This window comes from Lissotriton vulgaris, chromosome 6, assembly GCF_964263255.1.
Source record: "Lissotriton vulgaris chromosome 6, aLisVul1.2, whole genome shotgun sequence".
In the NCBI taxonomy this organism is placed as follows: Eukaryota; Metazoa; Chordata; class Amphibia; order Caudata; family Salamandridae; genus Lissotriton; species Lissotriton vulgaris.
This window is the reverse complement of record NC_141694.1, coordinates 1,400,475,056-1,400,488,630: the sequence shown is the minus strand read 5'-3', so window position 1 is coordinate 1,400,488,630 and position 13,575 is coordinate 1,400,475,056. Positions and strand designations below refer to the sequence as shown.

General features: G+C 48.8%; 1 protein-coding gene across 1 annotated transcript in view; it reads left to right on the top strand.

Moving 5' to 3' along the window:
• Nucleotides 1-13,575, top strand: part of XRN2 (5'-3' exoribonuclease 2) — a 380,297-nt gene that overhangs the window by 293,186 nt on the left and 73,536 nt on the right. Inside the window, exon 24 of the mRNA XM_086927507.1 lies at nt 4,886-4,942. Within this exon, the coding sequence (XP_086783633.1) occupies nt 4,886-4,942 (57 nt within the window). The remainder of the gene's footprint in view (nt 1-4,885; nt 4,943-13,575) is intronic.

Genomic DNA, 13,575 nt, shown 5'->3' with positions numbered 1-13,575 from the left:
AAGACTGCCTTCACCTTCTCTCACCTTCACCATCACAACCACCACAGCATTCTCCAGCATCCCCTATCACACCACACAGGGATGATGGCTCTGACGATATGGGGGGGTAACACACCTGATCCAACAACGCCCACAGGATGTCCATACCCGTGGGACAATTATACCACCCCAGATGTCCCAAATGTCCCTCAGGATGACATATACCCCTCAAGGCCTTCCCCACCAGAAGACACTATAGGGTTTAATGAATTAATTCACAGGGCTGCACATTATCATGGTGTAGACCTTTATACAGACCCTGTTGAGGAAGACTTCCTTATGGATACATTCGATAATGCACAAAGGTCTTCATCCATCTTGCCCATGCTTAAAGGAGTGATCAAGCATGCTCCTAAAGTCTTCAAAGACCAAGTCAGAACTCTGGTCATTAACCCTCGGAGGTAGAACCTGTGTCTGAAGTATATCCCCTGGTGCGACTGCAGGGCTCCCATAGATTTGGCGGTGTCTATCTTTTTTTCATTTTCTCTAATGATACATCTACCTCGGGTCCAAGTATGTGTTGTTCGTCAAAAGGTTGGTTAAGAATGGCGCTTTGTACCTTGGGTTTGAACCCGGATATGCCCAGCCAGGCGTGTCTGCGTAGCAAGACGCTGGTGTTAACTGCCCTAGAGGCCGTGTCTGCTGCATCGAGGGCACACCTAATAGAGGTGTTTGTGATGTTTTTCCCCTCCTGGATGAGCTTGTTTGCTCTATCCTTGTACTTGTCAGGGAGGTGCCTCATTAGTGACTCTAGCTCATCGTAACGTGCACGGTCATATCTGGCTAGCAGTGCCTATGTATTGGCCATACGCCACATGTTTGCTGCTTGAGACGCTGTTCTTTTGCCTGATGCGTCAAGGAGCTTAGACTCATTATCTGGTGGTGCAACCTCACCCGATGTTTGTGAGTTTGCTCTCTTGCGTGCGTTACCAAAGGGGTGGGTACAGGGGTAATAATAACCAAGGCAGAGGCAAAAGTAGCAACTCACGCTCTGCCTCTACCCTTGCCTAATGACTCCCTCCCCCGCCTCATTCCTCTCCTGTCGGGGGAAGACTTCAACAGTACCTGCCAGCCTGGGAAAACATCACATCAGACAGGTGGGTGCTCCAAATAATTCAATCAGGTTATTGTCTGGAACGAACATCTACCCCCCCAAACATACCACCCAAGCATCGTCCAATGTCACAGGAACATGTAACATAGAAAAATGCAATATAAATAGTTCCAGAGCATCAGAAAAACAAAGGAGTATATTCCCTAGATTTCCTAATACCAAAGAAGGACAGATCTCTAAGACCCATCCTAGACCTCGGACCTCTAAACATTTACATACAGTTGTATCATTTTCATATGGTGACACTACAACAGGTCCTCCCATTACTGGTATTAAACGACTTCCTTGTCACTCTAGATCTCAAGGACTCCTACTTCCATATTCCCATCCACGCAGCACACAGAAAATTTCTCAGATTTGTGCTAGACGGACAACACTACCAGTTCAAAGTGCTCCCATTCGGAGTCACAACAGCGCCAAGGGTGTTTACCAAATTCCTAGCAGTAGTAGCAGCACACCTAAGAAGACAGCACATTCACATCTTCCCATATCTGGAAGACTGGCTCATAAAAACCAGCTCATACAGACAGTGTGTGTAAAACACTGAAGCTACTATTCAACTGCTTCACAACTTGGGATTCTCTGTAAATCACATCAAATCGCACCTGCACCCCTTGCACATACAACAATATCTCAGTGCTACAATGAACACCCAATTAACACTAGCTTATCCCTCTCCAGCCAGGATAACCAGTGTACAAACTCTCCTAACAAAATTCAAACCACAACACTCGCTACCAGCTCGAGTGTTCATGCAACTCATAGGAATGATGGCATCTTGCGTATCTGTAGTACCTTACGCAAGATTGCAAAAGCGTCCTTCAAGAGTGCCTAGCACGCCAATGGAACCAGGCTCGGTCACTTAACAGACCTAGTGTTGGTAGACGGTCTGACTCATCGTTCTCTGCAATGGTGGAACACCAAAAACCTTTCCAAGGGACGACTGTTTCTAGAGCCAGTTCCCCAAATAGTCATGACAGCAGACGCATCGCTCTCCGGCTGGGGAGCCCATCTACTGCATCACACTATGCAGGACAGGTGGACACCGCAACAAAAGATACTCCATATCAATCATTTGGAGTTGATAGCAGTGTTTCTAGCTCTGAAAGCATTTCAAACTCAAGTGTCATTCAAGGCTGTCTTAGTCCGCGCAGACAATATGACAGCTATGTACTACATAAACAAACAGGGGGGGGGCCTCTTTCTGCAGCTCTGTTAGCACAGCAGATATGGAGGTGGGCTATACTGCTAAAAATCTTCCTCTTAACCCAACACGTCCCAGGACTTCAAAAAACTATCGCAGATCTGCTAAGTCGACAAACACAGCAGATCCACGAGTGGGAACTTCACCCACAAGTTCTTCATCCGTTCTTCCAAATGTGGGGACAACCTTAGATAGACCTCTTTGCCACCCACAAACGCAAAATGCCCAAAGTTTGCTGCCAGATACCCACACCCATTGTCCAAGGGCAATGCGATATGCAGAACTGGTCAAGACTATTTGCGTACGCTTTTCCTCCTCTCCCACTACTTCCGTTAGTGGTCCGCAAACTACAACAACATTCCCTGACACTCATTCTAGTCGCTCCAACTTGGGCCAGACAACCGTGGTACACCACGCTGCTGCAAATGACTGTGGTGCCACATCAAAAACTATATCTATCTCCACGCCTATTAATGCTGAACCATGGAGAGATCAGGCAACCGGACCCAGCTCAGCTCAACCGTCCGATCTGGCTCCTGAGGTCACAGTTTGGTTACCTCCACCTTCTTCCAGAATGCATGAACATCATTAAAGAAGCTAATGTCCCACTACCAGAGCATGTTATGCTGCTAAGTGTAAACGCTTTGTCATATACTGCCAAAACAACCAAATCGATCCCTTAGACCTGTCTATCCAACACATCATAGGATATCTATTACACCTTCAAAAGTGTAACTTGGCCTATACGTCTCAGACTACACCTTGCTGCCATTGCAGCATACTTACAAAACCGACAACATCGGTCTCTTTTAAGAGTACCAGCTATTAAAGCTTTCATGGAAGGACTCAAAAGAATAATTCCTCCCAGAACGCCACCAGCACCAGGGTGGAACCTGAACATTGTTCTTACAAGGCTAATGGGCCCTCCCTTTGAACCATTACATAAATGTGAATTGCAATTCCTAACTTGGAAAGTAGCTTTCCTGGCAGCAATTACTTCTCCTGGAAGGGTTAGTGAACTACAAGCATTTACCATTAAAGAACTCTTTTTGAAAATGCATCGGAACAAAGTAGTTCTTCGTACTAATCCTAAATTCCTGCCTAAAGTCATTTCACCATTCCATCTAAAACAATCGGTTGAGCTGCCCATATTCTTCTCGCAGCCTCAAACTGTCGCAGAAAGGGCTCTAAACACCTTGGACGTTAAAAGAGCACTGCTGTACTATATCGAAAGAACACAATCTTTTCGTAAAACAAAACAACTTTGTCTTTTTCGCCGCCACATAAAGGCAACCCTATATCAAAATCGGGGATCGCCATATGGATAGTTAAATGCATACAAATGTGTTACCAAAAAGAAAAACGCACGTTAACAATTCCTCAAAGCCCACTCAAGAAAGATTGAGGCTTCAATGGTATTCTTAGGGAACATCCCCTTAGATGACACATGCAGAGCAGCTACATGGCTTACACCGCACACATTCACAAAGCATTATTATGTAGATGTGCAAACTAAACAAGCCACTGTGGGCCAGGCTGTATTAAAAACACTGTTTCAAACAACTGCAACAGATACGGGTGGTCGCCGCTAGGTGTGGGTACTGCTATACAATCTATGCATAGTGTGTAATCTGTAGCTCATATGCCTCGAACGGAAAACGCTACTTACCAGTATGCATCTGTTCTAGGCATGTAGAGCTGCAGAGTTACACACGCCCACCCGCCACCCGGCTACCTTTATCTGTTCCAGTATTCTCTTGATTAGATACAAATCACATGGACATCACTACTTACACAGCTCCATCACTTCCCTAATGGTGAAAAACAATCTGGGGATGGAGCGGATGCCCATGCGCCGTATTTTCCTAAGGAGAAGTCTCCTATCCCGTGACTCCGAAAGACTTTTCTACAACAAAACAAACTGCAAACATCCAGGCCCAACACTAGGTGGCCATCTATGCATAGTGTGTAACTCTGCAGCTCTACATGCCAAGAACAGATGCATACTGGTAAGTAGCATTTTCCTTCTGCACCATATAATCTGGTCTTAAAGGAAAGGTAAATGTGCCAATCTGGTTGTAAGACACTTTCAAAATGCATGCTTTAGGGGTCAGAGTACATACACTGGACATTGTATATCCGCACCCCAGTGTGAGAGTTCAAGATGACCAGCAGTTGAGCCCCCCCAAAAAAGTTGAAAAAGTGCCAGTGACCTTCCAAAAAGGGTATCTTTGTAACCATTCATCTGTCTGTTATGGAGATGGGTTCGGATTAGAAAGCAGCTTTTTTCCCTAAAGGCCAAGGTCTTGATATGCAATATAAAGATAATCACTTTTTTACGTTGCTTGCTTTGCAGCTTTATCCTGCAGTTTACCTTTGACACTGCCATTGTGGTTTCAGATCATTGAGGTGATATAGATTTGTCATCCTGCTTAACAATACATTTTCTGTACTGTCATAACTGTCCCAAGCAGCTTGTTATGTGATCTGTGCTGGAATAACATGTTTTAAATTTTTTCTTTTATTAGGGCTGTATTTTCACCTGTTCCCATGTTGAGGGATCTGACTCAGAACTCCGCAATAAGGTATGTGGACACCTACTTATTTTTATTAAAATGTCTGCCTGCTCATATAAATTAGGGCGAGCCCTTGCCATTTTAGAGAGTCCTTATACATGGGGTATGTTATGTTTTTTTAAAACCTATTTTATTGGCATATTTATAGTTCATATACAATTCTGTTACCTTCATGTCAAGGCAATTACATACCCATAGGATTTATGCTATTCTCGTCCTTTCCACTGCTTGTTGCCAGTTCGCAAGAAATAAATCATTGCATTATGCTCTTCTCTAACCCCACTCCCTCTTCCTTGCCCCAACAACCCCTCCGACTGTTCCCCCACCCCCTACCCCTCCCTGTAGATTCTCCCCAGCTCAAGCGCCTTCCTCCCTTGCTCCAGCCTGAGCACATTAGCTTCCCAGCCTGCCTCAACTTCTCCAAAAGGCATGTGTGGCCTATCCTTTTCCTTGTCCGTAACTCCCTCATAGCCCCTCATTGTCCTCCCCGGTTAAGGTGGTCCTGCTGTGGTAGGGCTTCGGGCGCTTCCACACCAGAGCGATCATCCCTCCGCATGCCCTCCACTAACGCCTCCCAGGCTCTAGCCCTCTCTCTCCTTCCTATCCCTCGCTGTGCATTCTGCTTCTGATAGATAAATCTACCAGTGGATTCCTCACCTTGTGAATATCCCCTTGCGTCAGCAACATTCGGAAATTCTTTTGTAGCTTCGTGCCGACGTCATAGAGGCACGGCATCTCACGCTACAATAGGCCCACGCCGGCGTGATGACAGTTCCCTTTTTTCCGTGTCGACGCTAACTGTTTCGGGGAATCTCAGTAGCTATCTAGTGACTTTGTTGCCTTTTATCTTTGCTTTTCTGCTTCTTTGTTTCAACACTGTCGACAAAGAAGACCGGCTTCAAGCTCTGCAGGGAATGCGGAAAAATTATGTCCATCACGGACCCGCATGAGGACTGCTGCATATGGTGTTTAAGTTCTGACCATGATGTGGATGGATGTTCGTCTTGTTGGAAGATGAACCCGAAGGCCCTGCGGGAACGACCAAACTTCTGGTGGTGAAGCTGAAGAGTGACAAGGGAAGAAAAATCTTCGAGATCTCGTTCGAGGTCTAAGTCAAGATCCAGATCTCGAGAAGAGTCGACTTCGAAGTCCGCTTCAGACCTGCTTCAGAGTTGAGGAGGAGAGCTAAGAAGAGACATGAGTCCCGGCGTCATTCCGGTAAGGAGTCTGACTCGAGGTCACAGAAGAAGGTACGTTCCAAGGTGGTCATGCTGGATGTCTCGGATCAGGAAGGTGAGGCTTCGCCTTCGGAGTCGCAAGCTCAGTCACCGACTCGGGCTTCGAATAAGGAGGAGGAGGAGGAGGAGGAGTTTTTAAACGCAATGGCAATACCCGGCCACCGCCGAGGTAGTCTACGCCGGTACTGGCGCTGCCCGCTACAGTTCGACCTCTAGGGCAACCCACTCGACCATCGGATTCGATACAGACGTTGGTTCCGGCTCAGTCTGAGTAGTTAGTGGATCCGGCGGCGAGGCGTTTTAAGAAGAGGTCCAGGAGGGAGGCAGAGCGCCTTATGGAGGATCAGAGATATATGGAGTCACATCCTGATATGGAGGAAGGTGAGCTGGAGGATGACTGTTTTGAGGATCTAGCTGATGCTAGTAGCCTGGATTTTTCTCCGGAGTGTGAGTTACCATCCAGTTCTGATGCGCCTTCAAAGGACGTCCAGCCTTATGTGGTGATGAGGAAGGCAGCGGAACTTCTGCAATTGACTTTGCCAACAGTGGACTTTAAGTCCAATCTTCTTACAGAAGTTTTACATTCGCCCAGCTATGTGGTGGAACCGTTGCTTCTGTTTAATGAGGCCTTAACGGAGCCTATTATGGAGGTATGGAAAAAGCCTCTAACAGCACTGGCAGTTTCCAAGAGTGTGGCAAGAAGGTACAGGTTTGCGCCTGAGGACCCTGCTTTTCTGACGTCTCATCCTTCTCCTGAGAGTATAGTCATACAACCAGTCTGTTCTAAAAAGACTGTGCGTTTCCTTAAGTGCCTGGTGATAAGGATGCCAAGAAGCAAGATCAGGTGGCTAAAAAGACCTTCTCCTCTGTGAGTATGACGTTGAAGTCAACTAATGCCACTTGCCTTATGCGGAGGTATGCACATGCCCTTATGGATACTATGCGTTCTTTGGCTCCTAACATCCCTGACAGCAGGAAGGATTTTGAGGAGGTGTTATCAGATGCACAGCAACGGCACGTCGAGTGATACAAAGCGGATTGGACACTGCAGACTCTGTGCCACGTATCATGGGCACTGCAGTTGCCTCAAGGAGATCGGCTTGGCTGAAAACTCCAGACTTTTCAGCAGATGTTCAAGCTGCTTTGCTGGATCTGCCGTTCGATGGATCTGGTCTCTTTGGCAAAAAAGCTGATACAGCCTTATATTTAAGGACAGTAGGGCTACTGCCAAATCTTTAGGGCTTAAAGTCAGGTTCTACAGCCAAGAGGTTCAGATGCTTTGGAAGCTCTTCCTTTCGCAACTATCGGCAAGGTCAGCAACAGCAGCAGAATCCCTTGTACAACACACATAGGGGAAAGCAAAGGGCTCTACCTCGGTCGTCAAGCTTTTTCCTCCTCTACCTCCTCCAACCCCCCCAGCCTCAGAAAAGCAGCCCTAGATCTGCCATTCAGGATCATGTGGGTCCGGCTTACCTACTTTCTACGGGATTGGGAATCGGTTACATCAGATCTTTGGGTTCTCAATCTCTTGGAAAATGGGTATGCCCTTCCCTTTCAGGAATTCCCTCCCAATTACCCTCCTTGCCAAGGTTTTTGCACGGAGGAACATCTGTTACGTGTACGATAGAGGTGGTCCCAGAGCAGGAACGGGGTCAGGGATGCTACTCCCGGTATTTTCTGATACCCAAAAAGGATGGCAGGCTTCGTCCAATCCTGGATCTCAGGATCTTGACTCTCTATCTGAAACAAGAGAAATTCAAGATGCTCCCCCTTGCACAGGTTCTTCAAGCGCTGCTGGAAGAAGACTGGATGGTGTCGCTCGACTTGCAGGATGCGTATTTCCATATCCCAATCCTGAAGTCGCACAGGAAGTATCTCCGTTTTACGGTGGGATCGCAACACTATCAGTTTGCGGTCCCTCCTTTTGGAATTACTACTGCGCCTCGAGTCTTCACCAAGGTGATGGCAGTGGTGGCAGCACATCTCAGATGGTCAGGGATTCCAGTATTCCCCTATTTGGACGACTGGCTGATCAAAGCAGAGTCAGAGAAAGTGCTCCAGCATCTGCAGTAGACAACTGTTGTTGTACCAGTTGGGTTTTTCAATAATTGTACCCAAGTCTCACCTGGTGCCCTCCCAGCGCAACCTGTTCATAGGTGCTGTACTGGACACAACTGTCGTGCATTCCTTCCACCTTAAAGGATTTGCGACATACAGGAAATTATTCCTTTATTCTACAATGGAGCGGTCGTTCCAGTCCTGAAGGTCCTTCGCCTGCTTGGTCTGATGGCTTCCTGCATTCCGTTGGTCAACCATGCACGCTGGCACATGAGGGCGTTCCAGTGGTGCCTCCGCAGGCAGTGGTAGCAACACAACGGAGATCTCTGGGAGTCGGTGAGGATTTCCAGAGAAACTGCAGCGGATCTGTCTTGGTGGAGTGTGGAAGGTAATCTGTCTCAGGAAAAGCCTTTTCATCTACCTCCTCTGGTGGCCACAGTAATAACTGATGCATCCACTCTAGGGTGGTGTGCTCATCTGGGGGATCTGGAGGTCAAGGGTCTTTGGTCTCCAGAGGAAAGGTTGCTTCACATCAACCTTCTGGAATTGCGGGCGATACTTTTGGCGCTCAAGGCCTTTCTCCCTTCCCTTCGCGATCTGTCGGTACAAGTCCTGACGGACAACACGACCGCGATGTGGTACATCAACAAGCAGGGAGGAGTGGGGTCGCAGTGTCTTTGCAGGGAGGCTCTGTGCCTCTGATCCTGGGTTCAGGACCATCAGATTTGTCTGATGGCAAATCATCTGGCCGGAGTTCTGAACATGCGAGCAGACCGTCTCAGTCGGCAGTTCTCGGCCGACCACGAGTGGAGGCTTCACCCAGAGGTGGTTCGTCACGACTTTCGGACGCGGGGGACTCCTCAGGTGGACCTGTTCGCTACTCGCGAGAATGCTCACTGCCCGTCATTCTGCAGTCTTCAGTATCCGATGCAAGGAGCCCTGGGGGACGCGTTTCAGTTGAGTTGGGGGAAGTAAACGCCTTTATGCGTTTCCTCCCATACCTTTGATTCCTCGGGTTCTGAGGAAGATTCGCCAAGACCGGGCCCAAGTTATTCTGGTCGCACCGGATTGGCCAAGACTGGTGTGCTATACTGATCTTCTCCACCTCTCATCTCGCCCGTCGCTCCTTCTCCTGTTCAGGGCAGATCTCCTCTCTCAAATGGAGGGGCAGGTTCTACACCCCCCCACCTCCAGACATTACACCTTCATGCCTGGAGATTGAACGGGGCAACCTGAATTCCTTTTCTCTCCCACACAATGTGGTGGATGTCATATCGGCTAGGTGTGACTCCACTAAATCCATTTATTCTTATAGATGGTCTAAATTTCTCTTGGCGTGGGGAGAAGTCTGACCCTTTGAAAGCCCATTTATCTGATATACTGCAGTTTGCTCTTTGGCGCAGCAAGGGTTTGCTGTTGCTACGGTAAAGGGTTATCTTTCGGCATTTCTCGGTTTGCCGGACCAGCCGTCTCTTTTCAAATCTCCTGTGGTTTTGAGGTTTTTGAAGGGCCTCCCAAAAAAGTTCCCTCCAACTCCTTTTATTGTACCTCAGTGGGTCTTAAATCTGGTCTTAACCTACTTGATGGGTTCTCTTCGAACCTACTTGATGGGTTCTCTTCGAACCCTTGTACAAGTGTCCCATGAGGCTTTTGTCTTTTAAGACAGTCTTCCTGGTTGCGATTACCTCGGCAAGGAGGGTAAGTGAGCTTCAAGCTCTTAGTTCCAAGCCCCCATTCTTGACCATTCATGCTGAACGAATGGTTCTCAGGACCAGTGCTGCTTTTCTCCCTAAGGTGGTGACTCCCTTCCACCTAGGCCAATCCATTACCCTTCCTACCTTTTTATCCTCCTTCTCACCCTTCCAAGGAGGAGGAGAGACTACACCGTCTGGACCCCAAGAGGGCGGTGAGTTTTTATCTTGATAGAACTAAAGACTATCGAATAGATGACCAGCTCTTTGTTGGATTTGCTGGCTGCAAGAAAGGAAGAGCGGTACATAAGAGGACTCTTTCAAGATGGATCATCCTCTGTATAAAGATCTGCTTCTCTTTGGCCGGTAAGGATCCTCCAAAGGGTATAAGAGCTCAATCTACTAGAGCGAAGTCTTCGACATCTGCACTTTCAAGAGGAGTGCCGGTTGAGGACATTTGTAGAGCGGCGACTTGGGCCTCCCTCCACACTTTCACAAAGCATTATTGCTTGGACACTGAGGTGAGGAGGGACGGCCACTTTGCGCGCTCTGTCCTCCAGGAATTTCTGGTGTAGAAGAGTGGACACCGTCCTCCGGGAGTGGGACCTGCTGTGGGACTCTATTCACAATGTGAGGAATCCACTGGCAGATGTATCTATCAGAAGAACAAGTTACTTACCTTCGGTAATGCTTTTTCTGGTAGATACAGTATCTGCCTCTGGATTCCTCACTGACCCACCCGCCTCCCCGTTGTCCACTCTTCTATACCAGAGTTACTGTAATCGATTTACTTTGTCAAGGAGTTGTGTATTTCAATGGTTTATTGCATTTGCTTCACACTGTTACCTTGATATTTGTACTGCGTATACGGTGTATATGTCTACTGTCATTGGTCCGTCCGTGTGCCTCGAAGGCACGGGAAAAAAAGGCAGAACTGATGTCATCACGCCGGCGTGGGCCTATTGTAGTGTCGGTGACGTCTGCGGAGTCGCCTGCGATGCCGTGCCTCTATGACGTCGGCGCGAAGCTACAAAAGAATTTCCGAATGTTGCTGATGTAAGGGGATATTCACAAGGTGAGGAATCCACAGGCAGATACTGTATCTACCAGAAAAAGTGTTACCGAAGGTAAGTAACTTGTTCATCTGGACCCTGCTTTCACACCCCGCCCACATCACCAGCTCCTGTTTCCATCCACTCACGCTGGGACCATTCACCTTTTTCCAGTTGAGTTATTTCTCGTTTCGCAAGTACAAAGGCTCGAGGTCCTGAAACCTGTTAGTAGTCATAGTCTTAGCTGTGTGTGTGAACAATCCCAGTAGGGCATGCTCTGGCGTGCAAGGGATCACCCTCCCCGTGATTTTGATTCTAGCAGTCCCCTGTCACCTCCTACCAGTACTGTTAGAAGTGCAGCTCCACAGCATGTGGAGGTAAGTCGGTCCCACTGTTGCACATCTCGGGCATTGGGCTTCTGCCCCGCAAAGTACCTATTAATGCATTCCGGGGTTATCACGTTAAAGCGTGCGTTCCTGGAGACCTTCGCTGCCTGTTCCAGAACATGCTCCCAGTCCCTATCCACCAGGGGCTTGGCCAAGTCCTCCTCCCACCAGTTTCTCAATCTGTCTAGCGACTGTATAGAATCTCGCCCCATGGCCCTGTTCAGACATGCCATCGCCTTAACACATCCGCAAGGCTTATATAGTCACAGGCTGCATGTCTGGTTGGTTCTGTCGTACCCGTACCCCAATGTCTCCTCACACCCCCGTGACTGCTCTAGAGTAGGAAGTGCCTCCAAGGAGAACTACTCCCCATCACAGTAGAGAGCGCTTGCGGTGTGTATGGGTGTCTTGTTTTGGTCTTCTGGAGGCCTCTGCTCCGGCACTTTAAGATCACTCTGTTCTGCACTAGTGACCTGGCGTGGCCCAACAGTCCCAAACGGTGTGCGGAACACTGCCATTTTGTCTGGGGTGAAATCTGTATCCCCCCTCTCCAGATCGAGACCTTCGGCCACCCACTGGGTAAATGGCTGCAGCTGTCCTGGCAAATAGTACGTTTCCATATCTGGCATTGCCAGGCCTCCCTCTGCCCAAGGTCGTTTGAGTGTATTAAGGGCTACTAGTCTCCAGCCTGCTCCCCGTATGAAGGACGACAGGCAGGAGCCCAGCTCCCTAAACAATGTTGCAGAGATGCACACCGGTAGTGTTGTGAAATAATATTGTAACGGGGGAAGGGCCACCATCTTAAGTAGAGAAACTCGACCCATCACAGAGTGGAAGTTTCCTCCAGAAAGCAATGTTGTCTTTGAGTGACCACCGAACTCTCTCAATGTTCCCCTACTTCACGTCCGCCATGTTGTAAAATATGCGTACCCCCAGGCAACACAAGCACCGTGATTCCCATCTGAGGTACCTGAGCTCCCCCGGTGTAGTCACGTCTGCCATCAAAGGGAACAGGTTGGATTTTTGCCAATTTACTCTACTCTAAGGCCCGAAAGGGAAACATACTCATCCATCATCCTCCGTGCCCCGGCAGCTCCTAACCCGCATGCCGCAAGAATAGCTGAATATCATCCACGTACAGTGCTATGGCATGTCTCTGCTCCCCCAGGGTGAGTCTGCGGTAAGCCTCCTCCGACCTCGCCACACAAGCCAAAGGCTCCACCGCCAAGGCAAAGAGCAGGGGGGAGCAGGGACAACCCTGACGCGTGCCCCTCGCCACCCGGTATTCAGATCAGAGATCGTGCACCCCGTGCACACCCTCGCCACAGGATCGGTATACAACCACTGTACCCAGCGCAGTAACCTGCCATACATCATCCCCTAATTACAGCCTTAAAGACCTTCCACTCTGTCCCCCTAGAGTGCGTGGTCTGAGCGTTGTCCTCAAAGTACGTGGTGATCTGGGCCCTGATGGAGAAGTGTGGCTAAATGATTAGAGCCGCAGACCCTGATGCAGAGGTCTTCGCCCGGGACCAGGGTTCAATTCCCCGCCTCGGCGGGTCTTGGGCTCAAAATTCCACAGACCTGATAATTCTCGCCTTGGTGCCTATTCCAATCATGGAGTCCCACTCTGCAACTCTGGGCAATAGCTTGCTTAATCTCCACAACGGCCCCCACAACGCTAAGGATGCCTGGCCTCCACCTTGGGGGTGCCCAGGAGTGAAAGCTTCACAGGGAAAGCCAGGATGGGTTCCACAGCAGTATTCGTACAAGCGCCTTGAGACCCTTGCGGGTGAGTAGTGCGCTATACAAGTATCAATTTACAATTTACATCTCATGCAGGAACACCTGGTCCTCCAATGCCTCTGGTTTAAGGCGCCATGTAGGGATTGGTTGTTGGGACCCCCAGTGCAATCTGGTAAGTAACTGGGATATGGTCAGACCGTTCTGGTGAGATATTCCGTACCCCACAATTGGACGTGTACGTCCGGAGAGCACAAGAAAGTGTTGTACCGTACATGCAAATCATGTACCTGTGAGTGATAGGTAATATTCCTATCTACTGGGTGTGTGCATCTTCATGTGTCCACCAGCCTTCACTGTGATTTCCAGTCCATAAACGCCCTGGCCACCCTATGTGCTGGAGAGTCCCTGAGCAGCGGGTGTGAGCGGTCAAGAGCCAGATCTGCAATGCAGTTGAAATCCCCCCCCCCATAA